General features: G+C 40.8%; 2 protein-coding genes across 4 annotated transcripts in view; both read right to left on the bottom strand.

Moving 5' to 3' along the window:
* The window catches only part of PSMA6 (proteasome 20S subunit alpha 6), a 242,834-nt gene that overhangs the window by 34,751 nt on the left and 182,437 nt on the right, over positions 1-25,646 (bottom strand). The gene's annotated exons all lie outside the window — the stretch shown is intronic.
* PRORP (protein only RNase P catalytic subunit) overlaps positions 1-25,646 on the bottom strand; it is a 55,044-nt gene that overhangs the window by 13,991 nt on the left and 15,407 nt on the right. For all 3 annotated transcript variants that reach the window (XM_075425541.1, XM_075425538.1, XM_075425539.1), the window contains exon 5: positions 13,502-13,609. In XM_075425541.1, coding sequence (XP_075281656.1) covers positions 13,502-13,609 — 108 coding nt within the window. The remainder of the gene's footprint in view (positions 1-13,501; positions 13,610-25,646) is intronic.

Genomic DNA, 25,646 nt, shown 5'->3' with positions numbered 1-25,646 from the left:
TTCTATACTCACAGATCAAGAGGCTTATGGTCCAGGTAGAGTGATATGCTAACCAAGGAAACCCACCAGTAAGCTGATTGCATGCAATCAAAAGAAAGAGTTGGACTACAACATGCAGCAAACATTTGTAACACAATTTTCACACTGCTTTTCTTCTGTTTCTCATTAGTACTATTTTCCAGTTGCCTGCTACAGATTACTATTCAGAGATGAAGAGGTTATCTTCAAAAACAGTTGTTCCAGTAAGAACAATTTTGCAGTTCTTGACACAAATAAATACATTAACAAACATTACTCAAGTGAGTGGTGATATCTCTTTGAAGGTCAGAAAGATTAAAAATTTGTTTAATATGAAAGAGAACACATAAAATGTTCTTCTTCAACAGGACAAAAATCAGCAGAGGCAAGTAAAGCACAATGGTCTGAGGTGGAGAAGCAGCTGTGTGGTCAGTCAGGCCCACCTACCCGGGTAGACCAGGCACCAAGGCTTTCAGCACGGAGGGACCAAGGAAGCAATCTGTTTAACAGTGGTAAGAGCATAACTGGTATTTACCAGGCTGGGGAAAACTTAGGGGACTTTCATATACACCAGTACAGCTTGCACTGCCAGTCCCATGAGGCAGAGATTCAATTGTCTCATTTGGATCAAGGCTGCACACCCTGGTAACATACTGGTTCCTGCAAAAACACCAAAAATTTGATGCAGAGTGTATCACAAGTGTACGTAAACTATGGGTCAGCATTATTTTTCTCAACACCGTCATTAACTTCAATTGTATATCACTGCAGCCTCATGCCAGTTCATTACTAGTAACACTGCAGGCAATATCTAAGCCTGGAGATCCTAAGCAGTGAAGGTCTGAAAGCCCCCCACAATAGCTACAATCCACAGGATCTAATTTACTTCAGTGCTTTTAATATAAGTTTATAGATAACAGCCTGCAATACTCCACAGCTGGACACTGGGCAGGCCACTGTCTAAAGTATTTTTCTTTAACTCGGGAGATAAGATACAGCAATTTGACAAACAGATAATATTGTCAGATCCTACAAATTAATTATGGATGATATTTGGCATTTGTCTGAAAGCTCCACCTCCTGGGAACAACTGGTTATATGAAAATCTTTGACCACTTGGTAATTTTTTGCCCCTGTAGTCAAGAGAAATAAGCTTGAGAATATGAAAATATGACCACCAAAATGGCTCAGACAACAGAAACCGAACAGGAACCACCCACTCTCTATTTCATAAAAGGACCTATCTTTTTTAAGCAAACTTTGGTTTGGGGACTCCGCATTATGCTTTCCAGGTATTTGTATATGACTACACCAGCCAGCATGTAAGAGAAATTCCATTGCATCTTTCCCTCCTTTGTCCACTTCTGTAGAAAGAATGCAGATGCCCACCTAATAACTCCTGGAGCATCCACAACTGAACAGCAGTACTCAAGTACAAGAGAGCGCTACAGTTTCAGAAGTATTTTGTTTACCAAATTTATCAGATAGCTGAGGGTTAAAACTCTGTGTCATATTACTGGTTATGTCAGCTAGGCTGGCAGAGTGAATGGGCTTGTAGAAATGAGAGTGAAGAAATGAGAAATGAGATGAGGAAAAAGAAATCCCAAACCTGTAGCATTCATATTTCTGAAAGCCCATTTGGGGCTGCCCATTCAATGGAAAGTTAGAGCTTTCACTCTGCAAGGCATGAAAGTATGAAGATACATACATATCAATGAGAAGTGAAAATGTCAAAAGCCTCCAGTTCTTTTATTTAAGCCACTTCCTTTAACTATTGAGACTTAGAGCCATCATACATAAATGGATTTAAACAGTACAATGCAATGGTTTCCAGGGATATCATGTAAATGACTTCAGATGCTGAAAGCACCATAGCGACGTTAATATCAGACAAGCCCAGGATAACTCCTTGTGATATGGAGCAAGCTAAATAAACATCATTAAGACTGACTGGTTCTGCTCTATGACTACCTGCTTGCAACCTTCTTATTACTTGATTTTCTTTACTCAAATGTGTGGCAACTTAGGGCTGCGATGGAAGAAAATTCCTATCAATCAATCAATCAATTCGGTAGTAGTATAGGTAGTATACAAGGAATATCTATCTTCCACTTCCTCAAACTTGCACTGAATGTAGAAGCTCAAATTCCAATGAACCACAGCTCTAACAAGCACTTGCATCATACTTCTTCTTTTTTCACTGCATAGTGTAAGCACTACTTAGTTTACCAAAATATCACACAGTTAGGAAATAAACAAGGAGAGAAGGCATCAGCAAGGTTCATCTTCCCACACTGGTATACCATGTAAGTCAGGAACAACTCCACAGAACCAGTGGAACTGAACTGGCTTTTAACTTCTGTTAGAGAGTTTACAACACACCATGTACACAGCTTGCTCGTGGAGCCATGTCAGCATGATTCCTTACAAGCTCAAGACTCAAAAATGTTCAAAATATTGGAGGCAGAAGAAGTATTACTGCCAACTCACTGTTTCCTTTTTGACGATCATAGAAGTGAGCAGGTAAATGGCAGGATGCTGGACAATGGTGACGACAGACATCAGCATCACTAGTATTTCCTGATTTACATAAAAGATTAAGTTGGTATCGTCAGTATGACAAAAGCACAGGTCTAGTTTTAACAGTCACTACAGGAAATATTGTGCAAGAATAGGACAACGCAGCAGCTGGAAATGGTAGAAATCATTTGGAAAACTAGACAGAAGTATCAGTTAATACTTCATAAAATTGGGCAGAAAATAGAGTACATTATGTTTACATAACTTTGACAACCTCTTTAGCTTCTGAGTCACCTGACTCATTATAACTTCAACACGTTTCCATCTAGAACTATGGAAAGAACTATTTGGATCATTAAAGAACTGACTGGTGAATAATATATCAGGAAGAATCAGCATCACAAGCTAGTATCTCTGTGTGGAAAGGAAAAACTAGTTGATACTTGTAAAGATTAGTATGATATATGTAAATGATTTGAAATAGAGAATTTCTCAAGAAGAGGAAGGTTTCCTAACAATGAAACAGGGCAGTAAGTACAATGCCAGAGATTAAGCATTCAAAGTGATTTAAAATCTAATTTTCAGGATCATATTTAAGAAATAATATTTATAGAATAGAGAATATGACTGTTTATTTGATGGAGAGGCACATAAAAAGGAGAACTCTAACAGAAATAATGCTTTATAAGGTTGTTTCTTCATCTAATGTTTTTCAATGACTAATTTTTAAGATCTTGAGGTAGGCATCTTTCTTGGAGGATGGGGAGTGAAGATTTCTATTGTACAGCAGTTAGCACCATGACTACTAATAAGTAAATACATATATACAGTTTTAAATTTTCAGTTCATTCTCTATCATTTAGAGAAACACAAGCCAGAAGATCTTAAAAGTTGTAAAATCAACAGGGGATGTTGTAAGCAACAGGGGATATCAGGTTAAGAAGCAACTAAGGAAGCATTTAAAAAGTTTCCGCAAGTACCAAGGAAAGTTCTCTTGCTTTACACATGGAGACAGGGATGACCTTATACACAGGACTGACCTCCGCAGCAGTAAGCCACTGACTTGCTACACTAGCACGGTGTGCATATAAGGTGACCCAGCAGATAGGATGCTCCTTTTCAGGAGATCCTGAAGCTCAGGACCTCCTCCGCAGTTTATTTCAGTTTGGGTCACGTTGCTATGACTTTTCTCCTAGAAGCAGTCCCCAAAATCCCCATATTTCAGAGAGTGCATTCTACATGACAGAGGAAGAACCCATGTAGATTAGCGTTGCCTGTGCTAGAAATCAGCCTGTGGGCTGTCTCTTTCACTCTTGTTCTACAAGTAGAACGCAACTAGTGAAAAAACAACAAATGTAGCTTAATGGACTGTTGGATCATTAATCAGTAGGTCAATATACTGAAATCCCTGGGAATAACCTACTATTCAAAAAATTTAGGCTTTCATAACTTCAAAAACATATGCAAATATAGTTTAGGGTTTTGTTTCATTGTACCTTTTCTCCTTAGGGTAACACAGCCGCCGAATAAGTTTTCTTCCTTACTTTTACTAAAAATAGCATATCAGATGTAAAAGCCAAGTGTGAACCAAAAATCGATTGCTTTTCAAAATACATCAATACATCATGTACATGAATGAATGCAATCGTCGTTCTGAGAATTTTATCCACATTACCTTTAAGACGACACTGAAAACGAGCATTTCTCAGGCTCAAATCAAACATTTATTCTTATACAGAAATGGCCTATAGTAACCCAGCCTTCCCATTTTCTGTCCTTCTTCCCGTATCTTAATAGCACTATAGTTTCTCACTATTAGGGAGGTTTTCCATACAAGAATCACTTCTAAAGAAGCAGTTCAGTTCCCTAAAGACCAGGTTTCCGATTTGGAAGCCCAGCACACCTCTTGTTGCCACACTGATAACAATTTCATGATTAGGTGAATCAGTTGGGCTGCCCAAAGAAAACTCATCTTGTGGTTTCTAAGGGAGAAGTGAAAACAGCAAGACTGAAACTCATCCAGTCTAGAAGATACCTTCATTTGAATTCAATGCCCAAACTGCAGGACTTCTCTACAACATACAACAAACAATCTGTTGCTACAGTTACCACGTTCACTGGGACATGAATCATCAGGGCACGTTCATTTCGTTCTGCTGAATTTCAAGCTTATATTCCTAGTGATTAGAAGAATTTATGTTACGAAAGATATGACGCAATTCCTGTCATAAAAAAGGAGTGCTTGGGTGCTTCTGTACTTACCTGAACTTTTGATTTGCTGCTACCACCAAATACAAAGGTAGAAATTACAAATTGCAGACAGAAACCGACAGAGATTGTGAATTTTATCACATGGTTTTTATTCAGCTTTATAGCCAGCAACAGAGGTTGCAAATAGTAAGGGGAGGCAACACCAGGAACTATCTGGGAGAAAACATCAGGGAGAAGTTGCCAAAATGCCTGATAGTCAGATTTTTAACCTGCTTCGTTTCTGCTGCTCTGTTCTTCTCATGCAGAAATGCAACATCAGATTGGAAAACTCCGAAAGGAAAAACAGTTGCTTAGAGTCAACTGCTGAGGGATTTAGTCATGGAATCCTGCCAGTCTCCCCCCTATTTCACAATGTTGGGAAGTTAAAAGTTTTGAGAAAGTTTCCTGTATTCACATGTAGCCAGTCTGACTTTGTATTTCATAGAATCATAGGTTGGAAAAGACCTCTAAGATCGTCAAGTCCAACCATCAACCCAACACCACCATGCCTAATAAACCATATCCCGAAGTGCCACATCTATACATTTTTTAAACACCTCCAGGGATGGGGACTCAACCACCCCCCTGGGCAGCCTGTTCCAATGCCTGACCACTCTTTCAGTAAAGAATTTTTTCCTAATACCCAATCTAAACCTCCACTGACACAACTTAAGGCCATTGCCTCTCGTCCTATCACTAGTTAGTTGGGAAAAGAGACCAACACCTGCCTCACTACAACCTCCTTTCAGGCAGTTGTAGGGAGCAATAAGGTACTCCCTCAGCCTCCTCTTCTCTAGATTAAACAGCCCCAGCTCCCTCAGCAGACTTGTTCTCCAGACCCCTCACCAGCCTCGCTGCCCTTCTCTGGACACGCTCCAGCAACTCAATGTCTTTACTGTAGCGAGGGGCCCAAAACTGAACACAGTGCTTGAGATGCAGCCTCACCAGTGCCCAGTACAGGGGCACGATCACTCCCTGCTCCTGCTGACCACACTATTCCTGACACAAGCCAGGATGCCGTTGGCCCACGTGGCCACCTGGGCACACTGCTGGCTCATGTTCAGCCGGCTGTCAGCCACCACTCCAAGGTCCTTTTCCTCCATGCAGCTTTCCAGCCACTCCTACCCAAGCCTGTAGGGTTGCATGGGGTTGTTGTGACCCAAGTGCAGGACCCGGCATCTGACCTTGTTGAACCTCTTACAGCTGGCCTTGGCCCATCGATCCAGCCTGTCCAGATCCCTCTGCAGAGCCTTCCTACCCTCAAGCAGATCATCACTCCTGCCCAGCTTGGTGTCATCTGCAAATTTACTGAGGGAGCACTCAATCCCCTCATCCAGATCATTGACAAACATGTTTCCTTTCTTCAGAAGCCCTATCTACCTCCTAGTCTCCCTTCCCAGTGCTGCAGAAGCAGTAATGGATGTTGGAGCACACCCTGTGCGAAGAGCCAAACTTGGTGGCTCACGGTATGTAGTCAACACGTGTGTTTCCTCAGCAGAAGCACACATGCCGACCACTTGCAGGAGTACTTCTGGAACCTCTGATACACTCACATCCAATACACCTTCACTCACTGTGTATCGGTATACAAAGCTGAATATATTACACGCTGTTTCATGTCTCTTTTAGCCTCAAATGGCAACTGTCGGGTTTCAGAAGAACTGCAAGCAGAGAAGGAAGACTTGCAGGCCAGGCCCTTCCTCTGTGTTTCAAAGGCAAATGAACCTAGTCTCTGTCACCTCTTCTGAGACACTTAACAGCCTTGCTTTTCTGGATCTGGTGACCAAAATTTTTGAGCTTGATCTATTCTCTTTCAGGATGGCCCCAATATAGGAAGGGAGGGGGAAGATCTGAGCGTATCATTATCAATCTCTTACATGTGGCTTTGGAGAAGCCCTCAACTCAGTCCACCTGCTGAGATACTCAAGCAACCTGAGAAATTAACTAATGAGAGATGAATGCAACGCTGAATGTTCCAGTCACACAACTTTAACACTAAAAATAGGTGAGCTTTCAAGGGTACCCCTCAGTGCTTGAGCTCCTTTCTCTTCTAAGATCCATGTTACACAGAGGCTGAAGGTGATTTGCAGTGAAAACACCAAAAATCTTCATCTTTGTGATTTGTGCAATACTTAAATGAAAGTACAGGTCTAAAGAATGAAACATATGTTGCAAAGACAGAAACCTCTCCAATCTTGAGCAATAGGACAAATGTCTTGTATCGTGGAAATGCCAACTTGGACTACCATCAGAATACAGAAAAACAAAAAAGAGATGGAAAAGGCTGGGAGCAAATGAACAAACACGTCTGACTGCTTTGTGGAGTGGTAAGACGAGTTGGTGGGAGGAAGAATTGATGAACTGTCACAGTATGACACATAAGACCTCTGCTGGATGTATTGATTCTGAACAGAGGATGACTCATGGATGTACTTAATTCTTGCTTCATTTACACACAGTAAAGCACTTGAACAAATCACAGATGCTGCCAAATGAGTCAAAGGATAAAAAAAATTCCATGCATGCCTTTTTTGGGGTCAAATTTATTAATAATGCTTGTTTTGCAGGACAGCGCATGCAGTAGAGCTCATATTTGGTATGAAGTGTCACTGCCTCACTAATTGTGCAGTTGATCTCTCATATGCATGATGCACAGTTAAGACAGACTTGAAGACTAGGAAAAACTACCACATGAAAACCTGGGCATATTAGTATCTGTATTTGTCAACTATATCTGTATACAAAGGTGTTAATTTCTTTGTGTGGTTTGTGGCCTCAAAATAATTTTTAGTAAGCGGGACTCTGGAAAGAAAGTTTTACTCGCTATTTTCCCCAAATACTATAAGCTACAATAACATCTTTTCCTGTTTTTTCATCACAGAGGATTTACAGGCACAAGAGAAGAGATTTCAAGAAACAAACTTATGCTTCAAAATTGATTTGGGTTGCTAACCCAAGAGAATGATGAGTCATAGGTGCCCTGGTTTTAGTGTTTTTACCTTTTTTTTAACTTCAACTTTATTTGAAGAGTTGTTATTTTTGTCTTGATATTTGTCTTCATATTTGGAAAATGAGCCTTGAAAAGATGAATAAAGTGCATACCAAAACGATGGTTCTGAGCTGAATTTACAAAGTGCAATTCATCAAGGTTCTTCAATTCTGTGGCCACAGTTGGGCTTTTTTCAAAAATTTAACAAGATCACTCACCATTTTCCTGTAGACTAGTATGCTACATCCTTGTTTCCTCCTCCTTCAAGGCTGCAATCCCTCTCTCCCCACTCTTTTCCATACTGCTAAAGTAGGCAGGGAGCCCAGGAATAACTACTATAGAACCACTACAATAACTAAAACTATAATATTAGTTTTAAACTTTGAATCTCCTTGATAAATATTATTTAAAAAATATTTAACATATGGAAAACGAAAATGCCATAATCTGTTCATGCACTATGCTACTCACACACAATTCGTTTAGTCAAAGAACCCTTCTCCAACTCAGAGAGCAGCTTCCACTCAACAAGCCTGCTGCTTTTGCCCTGGAAGAGGCAAGAAATAACTGCAAGGAGTGTCCTCTCCCCTCCGCCTGCCACAGAGTACTCCCAGCTACAGCAGTCACAGTCTGGCTTTCTGTGGCAGCCTGGGAGCGGTGCAGGAGGGCAGGTCTGGTGGCTTTGCTGGCAGAAGCCAACTACTGCTGCAGGTGGGAGGTGTGGTAGGGGTGGCACGCCAGCCACTGCCACCAGACTGGGATGGGATGGGAGGTGAACAGCAAGGATGTGGCTTTCTCAGCTGTTGTACAGGCCTACTGTAATTTACATGGGAATTACATGAACTTATGTAGTCCATTTATAGAAATGCCGATTAGGTTTGGGAGCAACCACTTCGAACTATCTGCCAAGAGCAAAAATTAGTCCTTTGTGCATTGTCAGCCTTAAGGAACTTAATCTGGAACTATTTTACTAATCTTTTAGATGTCTGAGTTTAACACAGAGACTAGAGAGGGTAAAGTTAAGCGCAGAGCTGACCCCAGCTGCCAAACTGTTTGAAGAAGGGAACTGTGAGCTAGCTTTGATCCAGCACACATTTGAAATCTTTATTCAGTGATGTCTAACACCAGATGGGTACAGCTAAAAAATGAGCTGGCTGCATACCTCATTTACAATATACCAATCTCAATGTAAATTAAAAATAGCAAAGTACTCTTTAAATTGCACTTGCTGATAGTGCTCTTTCACGCCTCTCTCGCCCCCCACCCTGGCCCTTTAAGGTCTAGGGGTAGCTGGAGCACAGGTCATCATAGTTCCTTCACTCCTCTCCCTCAAACAAAGCGAGATGCTCCAGAGCCTAGATATCCTGCTTGCACTTGGATTCCCCCTCACTTCCAAGGAATACTTCTGCAGAAAATTGTGATAAACAGGAAAAATACATTCGAGAATTATGTACGTTTGTGTTTAATAAGAGAACCGTGCAATTAGCGTGTGGAAATTCCCTCTCTTGACCTTTACAAAGTGAAAGGTGGGGACACTACAGAGAGTTATGGCAGCAGACGACAGAGAGCACCAAATGTCATTGTGCTGGCTAAGGATTTATGTAATTAGATACATCTGGAGGAAAGGATTAACTCAATGTCATGATACTGGCTGAATCAACTTTGCTTAGTTAAACTGCAAGGTTATCTCCATTTATAAACTACCACGTTTGCAGTACAAACAGTGGCTGACTCATCAAGGCAAATACACATCAGGTACAGTCTTAAACAGCAGTAGAATGCACAAAAAAATGGAAAAAGACAAGACTGAATGATTTCAGACTTTATGGGAGTTTGTTTCTATTGTCTGGATTATATAGCAAAAATGTTTTCCATTCTATAATATCTTTTAATTAGGGGTCAACTTTAACGTCTAATTTAAGATGCTGCCATAAGGAAGCAAAGGGTTGAAAAGAGGTGTTGGCTAACATCTAGTGTTGCAGTTTTACAGCCACTGTGTGTGCAGTGCCTTCAGAATAGATGATCTCACCATTCCCTAGCCCTCAAAAATCTTTGTTCCCACCCTCATGCTACCTCCTCTTTTTGTCAGTAGTTGGTGCAGCCACATGGTGATTTGTACCAGGAAATAGACCTAGTATAAAACCAACCTGGGAAAAAAGGGGATTGTAATTACAAACCAGCTATGTCATATACCAGAGAAATTGCCACAGAACATTCCTGTAAATCTGCCAAGTCACTAATATTCCTGATGATCTGCTAAGTGAGTGCTGGCTGTGAGGACTGAAGTTGCCTGGGGCTACTGGAAGTCACATATCTAGTTTTCCAGAATGTCAGAACACTTTGAGGATTAAATGAGTAAAAATCATTCCTTCAACTTCTGCTTTTTTTCTTCTCTTCTCATCTCTCAAGGTACTCGTGCCTTGTGCACGCAACCCAGCCCCTTCCCAAGATGCCTAAGGAATGCCTAAATGGTATCACAAATGTTAGGATGTTTGAAAATAGAAAGGAATGTTTTATCAATGCTTTCTTATTTTAACCATATGACTAAGAGTTAGCTAGAGTTGGTCTTCAGCAAAAGTAACATTTCTTAAAGCTAAATCACAGAGTGGAACAGTATTTTTTGTTAAATTTAAATAAAGACTAGACTGCATTTAAATCACCATATTATTGTCACATAAACCTTAGGCCTTCTGTGTTTAACAATGCCCTTTATTTTTCTGTTGTCTCTAGAGCACATAAGGGACATAGTCCAGAAAACCTAACAATCTGCACACAGTAGTGCTTACAGCATGTTATAAATGGAGAGCAACAATCTCATTTTCTCTTTCAGTCATCGCTGCATACTAAACTGTACACTGGAACAGAAGAGTTTATAAAACAATTCCCTGACTGGGTCTAACAGCTGCAGTAACGAACAGCATAGACTCACTCCCACCTGGAGACTTAAAATAATTCAGCTTTTTGACACGTAAAACATGGGTTGGGCATCTTTTAACACAGATCCTTGGAAACACTGCTCCTTTCTTATTATCTCTCAAGTCGAACTGAAGAGGTCACTAACGAGTCACAGCATGCCCCTCTTCAAACCGGGCCACTCATGCTGTCCTAGCCAGCCAGCTTGACTTCAGCGGCCTTCAGTCTTAGCTTTTTTCCATCCTTCGTGCTCTGCTGCCAGCTTCCTTTGCCTTTATTTCTGCTCTCCACCCTCTCAGTTCTGCACTATGTTTCCCTATGTACACTGGAGAGTTTGACAAGGCGGCCTGGGCATGCCCCAGACCTGCCACGCCATGTATTCCATTCAGCTGCCTCTGGCGCGAGGATAGCAGCCTCCAAAAGAGGATGCTTTGTGGCAGAGTCAGCCCTCAAAGGACAGACTGCAGCGTTCAGAGAGGTCAGCATTCACAGTTGGCAGTCTGCTTGGCAGCAACACCCATAACCAGGAAAGCAACACACGCAGAGATTCCTGCCGCCTTCCCTTCCCTCATCTGGAAGAAAAGTTTGAAGACAAAAGAAAGGACTGCTCTGCTTTGCGGTTTTGGTGGTTTTTTCTTTCCTTCTGTTTTTAGCAGTCTTGGAAAAAAGAGTAAGAAATCAAGAATACATGCTTCTTGTCAGAAGTATCCAAAATAAGAACAAAGACACAGTCCTTTCCTGATGTTACAATGTAGAAGTTCAGAGTCACGAAGAAATAAAATAGGATTCGCCAGCATTCAGCATAATCCGGCATTTAAACAATGTTTCCAGTTGGAAAAAAAACTGTAAACTCAATACTGTAATCATGTATAAAGACATCTATCATAAAAAATAATTTAAAACTATCTCGATGAATAGAGAGGCTCAAGACATGAAAAAGTCTTCAGTAGTTCATATGTCTAGAAAAGTATTTCTTTTGGGCAGTGAAGGAGCTATTTTGTTGTGTAGAGTGCAGATATACACTTCCCATGCCAAAGAAGCTACTATCCAGCCAGTGAATATCTACAGGTATGAGGCAGGAGTAACAGGCATGTCTCTCCTACCTCATGTAATGACTCCACACTCTCACAAACAAGATCCAGATAATAGGAGCAGCAAAAGACTATCTGGCGGAAGCTCCATAACATTTCTTGTGCATGACAAAATGCAATAATAATTAATAGCAACATAGCTCATAGAACAAGTAAATTTTAGCTAAGAGAATCTTCTTCTGGAGGTAAAATGGGGTGAACCCAAGTTACTGTTCCGTTGTGCAGGAAAGAAAGGCAGATCTTCCAAAAAATCCTCCTAATCTGTGAATACCTGGGATTCAAGACACCTGACCTGTGTCTATTAGGAACAACCTAAAGTGAAAGTTGATGCCTCCATACGGTCCTTTTGGAGCTCCCTGGCATCATGGATCCCAAAGTCCTTCCAACACAGCAGAAGCTAAGGAGGAACTCAAAGGCAGTTTATGCTGCTCAGCATACTAATATCTCACTGTAAGATTTCTGATCAGAAATCAGCAGTAATTATCCTGCAAAACCAGGCTGGCTCTTTTCTCCGTTGCTTCCAGCTTTTATAGAAGATTCAGGATCCCGTTCAGAGTTCCCACACTGGGACAGGCATGCACTGAGGACGGAGGTTCGTTTCTCTTCCCCTTCTTTGGCAGCATAGATCAGTCTTTCCCAGTCTTGAAACACTGTGCCACTACATGCTGCCTGGGATTCTTCTTGGATAATCAGCGCTTCTTCTCTGATCCCATGCAAACAACTTGTAAACTTCCTTTTCTATTTTCATAGTAAGGAAAGTACCTTCTTCGTGAGCCAGTATCTCATGGAACTTCACTGCAGCTCTCAAACAAACATCTTTCAGCAAGTTTATCTAACCTCCCTAGCTCAGCTGCTTTTATCTACATATATGAAAGCATATCCTGCTTCTTCAGAATAGTTTTAAAGTACTTCTTAGAACACAACCACATTTCTTGTAATTACTAGAAGTAAATTACTTCCTTTATTATCAAGCTGATTTATAACTTAGTTTTAATTTCAAGAGCGTGAAAATTTAAATTCTGGCCTTGGAATACGTGTGAGCAGCTGCTTTTTTATTCCTAAATTAAAGTAAATATTTGATTGACTAAAACCCCACCTTAAGCCATTTCTTAGTGAAATGCTAAAGGGGAGTGCCAAGAATTCTCAAAAATAGGTATCAGTAAAAAAGCAGGATTATTCTTCTGAAAATCGCCAAGTGGAAAGAAGTAAAGCCAGTTAGGGCTGCCCTTGTAAGAACAGGACTCAAATGCTTAAGGCAATAGGAAGTGAAATAAAGTTTAAACTTGTACAGGATGTGGTTTGAACTAAGTAAGAGGTTATTTTAAGAAGAATTCTTAACAGCTTAACTATATTATACTAAATAGATTTACTCTGTTTCCTAAAATCCCTGTTATTATGAGAACATACGCGCTCACACAACATATGCCCTAATAACATTATTATCAATAACTTAGCTGCAACTATGAGCATTGTATACATGGGAAAATTTAGGTGTGATTTTTTTACGGCTAATACAGTCAAATATGTACGAAGAACCATCTTCCCACTGATCATTTTTAGTTTGTAAAGTCTAAATAATGCTTCGAACTTCATTGTAACATGTGCTACAAAAAATGTTTGATCAGTTTCTCAAGAGGATAAGTAATAATGAGGCACTAATTGTTTTACAATCAGCCTAAGCATACACAAAACTCTTAATGAATATTTAACCAGCACTTACATTTTCACACTGCATCTTTCTGGGTTTTATGTGGGAAACGTTCAGTCCATCAATAACAATATCAAATGGAAGTCGATTTTCCACAAATGTTTGAAAGGCTTCAAATTCCTGAAATAAATAAATAAACAAATGGGGGGGAAGAATATGTTGAGTTTAACAGAAACAGATTTCATTCAGTTTTTATTAAAAAAAGAAACAAAGCCTAAATTTCTCACTTTTCCTTCATTGGCTACATTTCCCATCTTTACTTGCATATTTGCTAAAACAACCACCAGAAACGCCACAGCGGATACTTCCAATATAATTTTAAGTCACATGACAACCGAAAGCCACAACTTTACAGTCATCCAGATATTCAAAATCATAATGCAAACTGTACACTTTATAAAGACACAAGCCATACTCACTGTTACACAACAGCTGCAAGACAAAGCAACTTTACATACCAGAAGACTGTGACACTATCACTGACTCTTAACATTTCCAAATGTAAAATAAGCATTACATTTAGTTTCTCTGTAAGAATTCTGAAATCTCTGAATGCCAGTCTTTGGATAACAGACCTATATTTCAATAAACATTCATTTAGAAACACAGCACTCCATTTTTGAGAAATACACAGCTTTAAAGCTAGAGAAACAATGAACTTCCTTACTAGGTCAGAAATGCAGTGATTGAGCAAACCAACAGCATCCATCTAGTTTTTCCAACAGAAGGAAAATCACAATTGCTTTAGGCTTGAGACCGCATAGGAGGAGAAAATCCTCAGGAATTTTTCCCTTGAGTTTTAAGGAAAGATTTAATGCTTTTAGCAGACACTTGCATGAGATTTCTACCTCCTGCTTCTGACTGTTTTTAATACGCACAGGAACGCTAATCCATCCTGGCGGGCAGTGACCCCGCTTCATAAATGACCGTTGTCATAACAGGTAAGACTTATTTATCAGGTAATAGAGGTTTCACAGTCCAAGGCTATAAATGAACTTTCATAGGAACTCAAAACAATTGCAAATTTCATGACTTCTGCTTAAAATTCAAGAAGCACTTTTCTAATCTTGCCTTCTCCCATGTACCCATATAGCAATATGTAAGTCTAAAGAAAAAACATCCCCTCAGCATCCAAACAAAAATCTATATAGCACACACAATTCTTCCTCAGAGAAAGGAATGAAAGAAAGAATGTATTTGTCCAGAAAACACATTGCCGTCAGGCAGTAACAAATGATCACCAACTTCAAATGTAGTCAGAATGCTTATGACAAATTATAGCAGGAAAAGGGTTACTTGTGTTAAGAGTACAAACCAATGAAGTGATATAAGGATGCCTCACTCAGATGTTACAATTTCAGGTATAATTTCCAAGTGAACAGAGGTGTGTTGGTCAAAAACACACTGATGAGAACACAGACAACACAGGGCTCAGTCTAGCACCACCAGAATCAATCGCCTTTTATGTGATCTTTCATTTCTCCATGACTTAAATAAATGTTATTATTGAGAAAGTATAAAAAGCTGGGCAAGAAAATAATTGCAACAAAAAGAAATTGTGGACACTTGTGAACTATTTCCCCCAGCCCCAATCACAATGTATTTTATATAGATAAATAAATATTCTCATTGCCATCTGACAGGGACACCAAGACAGTGTCCTGGTTTCGGCTGGGATAGAGTTAAATTTTCTTCCTAGTAGCTGGTACAGTGCTGTGTTTTGGATTTGGTATGAGAAGAATGTTAATAGCACACCGATGTTTTAGTTGTTGCTAAGCAGTCAAGGACTCTTCAGCTCCTCACACGGCCCCACCAGCGAGGAGGCTGAGGTTGCGAGGGGACACAGCCAGGACAGCTGACCCCAGCTGACCCAAGGGATATTCCATGCCGTGTGACATCATGCTCAGCACATAAAGCTGGGGGAAGAAGGAGGAAGGGGAGGACGTTCGGAGTGATGGCGTTTGTCTTCCCAAGTAACCATTATACATGATGGAGCCCTGCTTTTCTGGAGATGGCTGAACACCTGCCTGCCGATGGGCAGCAGGGAATGAATTCCTTCTTTTGCTTTGGTTGCATGCACAGCTTTTGCTTTCCCTATTAAGGTGTTTTTCTCTCAACCCAGGGGTTTTCTCACTTTTGCCCTTCTGATTCTCTCCCCATCTTGTTGGGAGCAGTGAGTGAGCAGCTGCATGGTGCTGAGCTGCTGGCTGGGGTTAAACCAGGACACTAGCAAAGGCGGTCACAGGGAGCAGGAGGAGAAACAAATGCAAAACCAAACAACAAGGATTCCTGACTTCTGGGCTTATGCCATCCGGTGGACTTCTCCATAGTTTACAATCAGATGAGTCCTCATTGTAATACTGGATGGCTGTCTGAATTATGAAAAAGATAAAAAGAAGGAAAACACACACAGCCCACATGAAGGTAAAATAGGAGATTTCTGAGAAAAAGATGAGTGAAAATGGCAAAGACAAAACAAAGTGGAAACAAATGAAAACACACAGTAAACAATCCAACAGAGTGTTATTTTTCTAATGCCAACAAATGCCAATATTATTTGAAGTACCATTGTTACAGCCAAGTAGACATTTTTATAAAGTATAACATACATGTCCTCTTGTCTTCGAGGGCTCAGTTCAATACAAAACACTTTGTGCAGAATTTTCAGTGTTGTATTTTATTTCAAGTGACAACAGTTCTAGAGCAGTTCCTGTTTTCTCTGACAGGCAGAGTGCTTTGTCAAGTGAACATCACAGCATAAGTTGGGGGAGCAGCAGATTAGTTTGATGGATCAGCGCTCCTCTCTGCCCACTCTTTGCTTTTGCTTGGCTCCCCTTCTTCTCCCAGCACAGCAGATGGAGCAGGACCTGCGAGGAGGGTCCTGCTGAGAGGTATCAGGATAGGCTCAGCACCTCTCAGATTCTGGCTCTCTGGGGTTTACTTTTGGAGCTGGGGAGAAGCTGCAGCCTTTTCGGTGTCCTTCCCTTGGCCACCCCACCTTTCCCAGCCATCTCCTCCTGGCCACATCTCCTACTCCATTCTCAACAGATGCCTGACAGCATGCCCCTGCCAGACTCCCAAATTGGCTCCACTGTTTTGCCTCACTACCAGTAAACTGTGCAATACAGCAGGGAAAGACGGTCTGCTGCCACAGGAGACTCTTATCCACACCAGGAGATGAGAAGTTAATAGCCAAGTAAGTGAAGAAGACAAATGGCCAAGTTTAACTTATGTGACCAAATACAGAAGACTCCAGTGAAAAGCCTTAGAGAGACTGAAAATCCCCAAAGGATCTGTTCATTTTCTCCTTGCCATCCATATTTCCCCAGCAACACATAAGAGTGCTCCTTTCCTCTTCCAGAAAAAAAGGTACATGAAGAACCACAGAGAAGATGATCCAGGTCTGCTCCCCTGAGAGACAGCTTCTGAATTGCCACATTTCCCATCCTCTCCGGACACAGGGAAGGAAAAGGGTGAAGCCCGGGAACAAGTAGCAGGCTACATCATCCAGATGTAATAAAGATGATGTTCAAACATACATGGACTTACAGTATAAGAGAGAAAGTACACAATTTGAAGGACGCTGAGCTTTCAAAGATCAGGATTTGTCTGGATTTCATGCAGATCCTACTTACAGCCACAGTAATAACGAGATGATTCACGCACAATTCTCTAAAGATATTTCCCTCACTAGCCAACTGTAAGAAGAAACTGAAGATCTTCTTTGTAAGCAGTAAATGAAGTAGAGCACAGCTGCAGCCAGGGTACAGATGATCAAGAGAAGCCAGACACAATAATCATCAATGCAGTACAAAAATGACATGAAGGCTGGTTTAGGCAAAAAAAAAGTGAGCTATTCACACAGGCTTCCCCATCTAAACGGAGAATGCAACACAGGATCTACATACAGCCCTGCGTATGCCACAGGAACGTTTACACGGAAACTTCCTGCTGAACATGACAAGGGGCACTTTTGATGAACCCCTCCAACATGATGAACCCCTCCAACATGCCGACAAACAGCAAAACATCTGCCCCTCTCCTGGTAAGAGGACCGAAACAAACACAGCAAACTTTATGCTGATTTCTAATTTGTTCTGACTGGGTTAATCTCACAAAAAGTTTCTGAGGAAAAGCCCATACTCCCAGCCTTGGAAAGGCTACTCAAACTTGCTTCCATAGAGTTGGCAGCTGAAGGGACAAAACTTTAAAAACACATTCAGCATTGCTTATTGGCAAGCCCCTCTTAATGCTCAGGAGCCACACAACAGTGTTGCGACACAGCAAGGCGGTTACCTCGCTGCAAGACCCCCCAGCGCCCGTGCACCACGTGAACGTGCCTCCTGGCAGCAGGGCCTCATGGCGGGCTCCAGTGATATCCTGTGTGACGCCACGTACAAAGAAAAGGGAATTTTAAAAAACCCACCTGATTTCACTCATTGCCTAGCTGGGAAAATAGGGGAATGCCAACTACGCAACCATTAGAAATGATTCACCACACCTTCTACTAAGAAAACTTATCTCTGCAAATGGACACCACACTGACTAAATTGATTGGGAAGGAAGAGCCAGCCATAACAAACCCATGATGGAATTTATCTTGATGTGAAGAATTCAAGACAGTTAAAATAATTTTTTGTTTAACCACTAGCATGTGGGTGGCTCAAGCCCATTCCTATCTTGGCAAAAAGCACAAAACAGTCCCACATTTTTTTGGTATTCCATAACAGCCACATGACTCACGCGCTATTTCACCATCATTTTGTACTGGTATGTACTGGTGCTGCCACAGAAAGAGGTGTTTCTACCTTTCCCCTTCCCTCAGCCATTCATTCCTAGCCTTGCCCTCTCCTCTACCTACGCACACACGTTTGTTGGCACAAGGAGGAAGGCTGGAGTGGACGGATGGAGCCAACATGCACTGAGCCAATACAACAGTCTTTACTTTGACCTGAGCAGTGGGGCTGGTGCAGGCTACAGAGGTTTGTCCTTGCATGAAAATGCAGCCAGGACACGGAATAGGAAGGAGACCGGTAGCAAGTGAGACTACCAGGATCACTTTTGCCCACAGGGAGCCCTGACTATGCTAACTGACTGGATTGTGAAACTGCAACATTTTATGATATTTACCTTTCAACCTGGGGTACTGCAGCAAAACAAGAGTTAGAGGTTGGTTTTAAAAAACAGAAGTATAGGAATTATTGTTTGAAAAAGAAAGAAAGAAAAAAAGGTTGGTTTTGAAATTTTAAACCATTCATTTAAAAATAACAATAAAAAAAAAGTGTGACCTCAGACTTCAAAAGTCTGGATTACACAGCCAAGAAGATTTGAAATAGCAGTAGCAATAAATCTGAAAACAGGACTTTTCTGTAAGAGTATTAATACTATTTTAACTATTTAAAAACAGAAATGTATGGTTTTCTTCCAATATCAGCTCACACACAGACTACAAGCCTCAAAAGCGCAACAAAAATGAGGGGAGGAATTCATTATTAGTATTTACAGATTTACTATGTTGAATGTGATAACATAGAAATAAAGATTACAACTGAAGACAAAACCAAGAAAACATAACTAAACAAGCATGGCCTTTGATAAGAGCAATAAGAGTAATTCAAATGAGTATTCTGAAATAATTTTAATGTCTTTAATAGATCTAAGGGTATGACAAGTTTTAGATTATGTAAAGTTTAGATCACTTGAGCATTTTTGCTCTCAAGTCTAAACAGAAAATATGTTGGCAACTAGAAATAAAAATCATGGTATTGCTCAAATTCTTTAACAATCCAAAATGTCTGCTGACCTAAATGACAAAAAACAAAAGTAATACAACATACAAAGGAGATACATGAGCAAATTCACAGAGGATTTTTAAATACAAGAAAGACTATTATGTTCATGACAACACATGGACTCTGGAAAAAAAAAAAAGAAGAAAAACCTACCACAACCTATTAAAATCACTGCAGAAAAGGCTGCTTGTCACTTCTTCTAAACAATAAAGTTTATGCTCCCTCATCAGGAATGGGGGAGACACTAAACTCAAATTAAAAAGGGCATAACTACATTATTTAACATATATTGTTTCCAGAAGCATTCACAATAGTTTAAGCTTTGTACAACAGAAAAAGCAGTGCTTACCCTCTCCGTGTTAAATGACAATACACTCAAGAGCAGGGAAAAAGCAAATTCTAATTAACATAATATTATACTGCACTTAAGTATTATGTAACTCTACTCTTATTATCATGCAGGGTGTTTTTCAACACCATAAGTGCAGCTTTTAGAGAAGTGAAAACATTCACTTTTTAACAGTTTCATAAAATACAAAGTGATGGGGGTTGCTTTGTTTTCAGCAATGTTTCTTGGTATCAGCAGAAAAACACAGGAATGAGCACTAGAGTGTGAGAAATAAAATTCAGCTGTCAAACTGAAATCCAGCCAATTTTTTTTAAGGCGCCTTGTTGGAGCACTCTTAAATCTGTTTGTTGCTACGCCTGAAGGGTTTGCATATTTCCCCCACAGTTTCAAAGCTTGGAAATCCCCTTCAAACCCTCATAAGCAGGAAGGCTTTTCTCAGTATTGTGTACGGTATCCCTACGTACTCTGGATTGCACACAACTTGTCTGCCCTCTGTTAGATGCTTCTAGAGTTAACAAATAATCCAGGAGTCACAAACTCCTGTGGCGGTAGCCTTCAGAGATACTGTCACAAACACCAAGTTACTCGCAGGCACACCGACAACCTGTCCGGGATGCGCTCTGTGCTGCCTGTTCATAGTCCTCTGTCAGCAGCAGGCAGTGTTGTGGTGGGACTTGTTCCTGCCTGCCTACACCAGACAGAAGAGGGTCAGCCACCAGGCCAGTGCAAAACTTGGAGCTCAACAATCCAGGCAGTGCACTTCTGAAACGTCTGTCCTGAGCACACTGAACAGGGAGGGAGGAACAAGCAGTTTGTGCGGCCGTCCTCAGTGGAAAAACGCCCTCATCTTTGCAAGGCTGCCGTCATAAGTACAAGAGTATAGAAACGGACAATACCAAGCTTTCTTTGAAAACAAACAAACAAACAAAAACTTGCAAAGGCAGAAATATTTTGAATTCACAGTGCTTTCAAAATTAAAAACACTATTTCAGAACCTTTTCATCTTAGGGCAAACCACCTAACAGAATGCTAAACCAGGAAAAAATTACTTGATTGCTTAAATACCATGTAATGGGCATTACAGAAAGACAGTGGAATAATATAAAAACAATGCATCATCAACTGCATAGAAAAGACAGCATCCCAAGTAAGTGAGGCAGACTAGCCTCAATTACACTAGACTAGACTTAATTACTAGTCTATAATATCCATGTGGAAAAATGCTACATAAATACCAGATAGCCGGATATACCTCCATGCTGCTTTCTCTCCTTACGCTGGTACAAACATTTGAAGCAAATCTGAACAAGGAACTGATCTAGCTGAAAAAACACCCAGAAGAAACCAAAACATTATTTTGTCAGCTAGGTTTGCGCCCTGCTTACCATGGGGCTATGCTCACTTGTTTCCTGGCACGCTTGCAGAGGCCAAAGGGGGCAGGAATGAACAGCTGGCAGGGTGGTAAAGCTAGTTATTCTAGTTTAAAAATCACACTGTCACTAAATGCTTATGCTAACTACTATTCGCAGTCTCAAAAGACACAGCAACTGTTCTGGGGGACTGAACGGCACCACACGTTCTACCTCTATTTCAACATTTCTAGAAGCAATACAGATAACTATAAACCTATGCACCCAGCATCTGTACACTGTAATATGGTTGAACCAATCACTAAAAATTGTGCAAACTCTCTGGAACATGATCTGGTAGAGTTTCATGTGCACACCTTTTGCAGAAGAGTATCTCTCAAAATTCTTTCCTTGTGTCAATAAAAAAGTAGGTAAAATAGAACCAGATGGCATTAATTAGATTTAAAAAAAAACTGACACAAGACTTTATAACAAGCTGCTGAAACACTGAACTAGTTATATGTCCTGGCTTCAGCTGGGATAGAGTTAATTTTCTTCCCAGTAGCTGGATTTAGTATGAGAAGGATGTTGTTAATACACTGATGTTTTTAGTTGTTGGTAAGAAGTCAAGGGCTTTTTTCAGTCTCCCATGTTCAGCTAATGAGCAGGTGTGCAGGAGCTGGGAGGGAGCACAGCCCAGCAACTAACCCAAGCTGGCCAGTGGAAATATTCCATACCATAGGCATCATGCTCAATGTATAGAGGGATGTTGGTCAGGGGGCAGGACCCTCTTTTCCATGAGTTCAGTCCTCTTCCATGAGTTCGATCCTTTTCCATGAGTTTGAACCTTTTTCTGGGAGTTCAGCAAGTTCTGCAAAATTCACAAGTTCAGCGAGGTCCATAAAATCTGTGAGCTCTGGGAAATCCACAAGTTCTGCAACCACCGCTCAGGGACTGGCTGCGCAATCGATCATCAGGCAGTGAGAAAAATTGTATTGTCTATCGCTTGTTTTGCATATTCTTCTACTATTTTTATTATTATTTCCTTTGTTGTCTTATTATCTTTATCTCAACCCAAGAGTTTTACCTTCTCCTTCCCATCCCGGGGGGGGGCGAGTGAACAGCTGCATGATCCTACCTGCCAGGTTAAACCATGACATTATAGCATGACAAAAAGGCAGAAAAGAAAAAACAAAGGTTCATGCGAAAAAAATAGAAGTATCTCTCAAAGTTCTCTACTAATTCCCATATATATATGAAATATTTTACAGATACTTAGGAAGGGGATGGCACAGAAGAAACCAAACCAATGACGAATACAAAAACAAATTAAATTTATCATCAGAAAGATGAAACAATGCATAATACAGGAAGAAAGTGCACTTATGTTTTACAGATTTCTGTAGGAACTGTATCTACTTACATGATCATCATAGCGTAATGAAAACGTGCTCAAATTGCTGATGTTCTAAAATGAATCTAATCAAATCCTAAGAGATAAGGCATTGGATAGATAACACGAAATTATGATAACTTTTAAATCTATTCTAATTGTAATAAATTATAATGAAGCCCTATATTGGACAATTCCACATAGACCTCTGCAGCATCAGAAGAATCTCTCTTTAGCCACAGCTGGAGACCAGTGCCTCAACTTGGACCAAATGGTAAAGGACCATTCAATAGTACTTAAGTTCCAAGAAGTGACATTTCAAAGTGTCTTAAATCAACATGTGCTCACACTAATTTTAGTTTAGAAGTATTATCAGAGAACTTAGCAATATTCGGAGACAGCGAACACTTAAAAAAAGAGATGGTAGTGTATGCAGACTGCATTATGTAAACATGCCTCAAGATCCCACCTAGTGGAATGTATGAGCTGCAAGTAAAGGACTCCATGTCCAAGAGGTTCCTGATAAAATATGCTCCTTAAAAATCAGCTACTCAGATAATTCAGATAATTCAGCTTAGTTTAATTCTTTAGTTAAAAGTTACTGTTCTGACTTCATGTTTACAATCCTATCTGCCTCTGTGACAAGCTAATGAACAGGAAAAAAGAAATACTTTATCAAGGTATGCCATTATTAAACCTTGGTGAAATTCTTCAATTGCTTTTATTTCTTTGTATTTCTCCTTATACATTCTAGCTAATGTAAGGAAGATACAGATCTGAGAAAAAGCACTGCATCGGGAAACCAAGTTTGTGTTTTGCTCAGCAAGATCTTCAGATGATATACACTGGAAACAAGCTAAGGTTAGCAACTGTATTTTAGCCAAGCAACTGGTGTTCAAAAAATCAGTAAAATAAGAACCAGATTTTTCTTGCTTGATTGCACTGACTGGAATATGAGGAATGTATCATGTCAAGAGAATTTCCAAATACAGAGGTGACAAAGTAGTAGTTTGAAAAGACTGTGGAGAACAACAAACCAGGTTTACACAGTGGACTGGAAGAAAGGAGCATTCTTGTGTCGCAAGGTGGCCTAATTCTGCTGCATAACCATTTGATGGCAAAGGAGACCAAGTGACCTGAACAAAATCCCAACTCATTCCTTGCTACGTGAATCGAGTAATGGAGGGCTGTGGACCACCCCAGAAGATCTGACCCACCCCCAAGAAAGATTCCCTAACACCGAGGTAACTGAGGAAAAGAAATGTGTGCTGAATTTATGATGTTTTCATCTAGCTCTATTTCTTGCTGCTAAGGAAGCAGCCAAGTCTTTTATCCTCCTGCCAAAAGACTCCATGTGCTTCTGCTTGCTTCCATTATCAGTAGCCTCTGGGGTAAAGGAAGATGCAAGAGAAACTTTAGAAAAACTCCAACTGCCTTTGTCTCTCACCACCCATTTCCCACTTGGTCTCCCCTCTTCCCCTCCTTTTCTCTCCTCCCAGAAGTTCCCTCCACCCTAGCACATCATATCACATGAAAAGTATAACATCCACCCTGAATTAAATGGAGGCAGGAGGACAGAAAGTAAGCAGGATAAAGCCTGCAGCTTGGGCTGCAATGCTCTCAGACTCTGAGCACTCTCCTACTGCAGTTGTCTCAACACTCGCCATAAAACATTACCTGTCTTTATTCTGTGCTTGCTAGACCTACAAGACTGAGTAGTGGATCAAGCTCTGAGGCTAGTGTTCTCTCTAACCCCCAAACTAACTCTAGTTCTAGCCAAAATACTGCAGTTGAAACAAACTCACAGCTAATCCTGATCCCCACTCAGACAAGCTGTCCTCTATCCTTGCAGATGTTACAGGATTTAGCAGCAAACCTGGCTCTTAACCCAATGCAGGATTCTGCCCTACTGAATAGTAACCCTGTCCTGACTGAGTCCAGTGGCCTGTATTTAGCAGAGAACTGGGTGGGAAAAAAAAAACCACCAAAAAAGCTGTTCAACCCTATCTGCAAATGTCTCATGTTTGTAGGTTTCCCTAGACTTATGACTGCACATCTTCATGATTCAGGAGTCTTCAGGCTTGATATCAGTGTATTTAATTCTAACTGCAATGCTAACCCTATCCTTATCTACAAGCTAATGACCATATCATTCCCATAACTAAAAATTAGCCACAAGGCAACAATGGACTTCGTCTAAATTCGTTATTCTGCAAAACCTGCAGAATTAAACTGTGCAGCACTGGCCATCCTACAATCAAACAACAACTATAAGCAAGTTTTTTGATCACTGTTGTTGCAGACTAGATAACATATTTGTCCTTACTGATGCCACCTCTAAATTTAATGCTCTGGCCTAACCACAGCCATATGAAGTGACTGCTTCAAGTATATTAACTCCCAAATATCAACTCTCACCCTAGTCTCATTCATAGCCCAACAACAACACGTACCCAAAAGGATACCAATAAGCCCTTCATCTCCACTAGCAATAGCTTTCACTCAATCCTAATGAACTTGTAAGGCTCCAACAATTACTCAAGTTATCCATCACCTGCTGTCCAAAACACTAATCCCCAAACACCACACTTTCAGGACTTTCTGTATTCACCAATAATGGGTTCTTCTACCCCTGCCATCCTGAAAACTCCGCCTAGCTACAAGCCAGTAACTCACACCCATCTAAAAACTAGTCATAACTTGCTCATCTAAGCCAATCTCAGCATTCACCCTACTCTTGGGCGGAGGAGAGAAAAAAAAAAAAAAGAAGTAAAAAAACCCACAAGCTCAGAAATCTCTACCACCTTGAAGCCTAGGCTTAGCCTAATCCCAACCCTAACTACAGCTCACCACCCCTATATCAGGGGGGTGAACAGAAAGCTTTCAACCCATGCTGGCACCAGCAGGAGTTTCATCCTGCCAGCATGGTTCTTGCAGAAGCTAGCGATGAACCCAAGTCTGTCATTTTAAACTGAACCCTAGCAAAGTGACCCACCCTGCCACAGAACTCGCAAGAGGACTTCCAGTCATTCCCACCTGAGAAGAAACCACAAGAACTGTTCCTGCCCAAAACAGCCCCCACCCCAGTGCAAGGAGCTTTGCAGAATTCGGCAGCATGCCAAAGTTTTGCACTCCTACTGCAGAGGATGAACACTTAACTAGGAATCTGATCCCTTTGCTGCAATGTGGCATGTATCTGGAAGGGAAGGGGGCACATGAACCCACAGCAGAAATTCGACCCAGCCTTCTCCTTCCTTCCATGTTTTCTCCCCTC

Source organism: Opisthocomus hoazin, chromosome 7 (genome assembly GCF_030867145.1).
Source record: "Opisthocomus hoazin isolate bOpiHoa1 chromosome 7, bOpiHoa1.hap1, whole genome shotgun sequence".
NCBI classification, from domain to species: domain Eukaryota; kingdom Metazoa; phylum Chordata; class Aves; order Opisthocomiformes; family Opisthocomidae; genus Opisthocomus; species Opisthocomus hoazin.
Note: the sequence above shows the minus strand (reverse complement) of the source record. Positions and strands in the feature narration are given on the sequence as shown.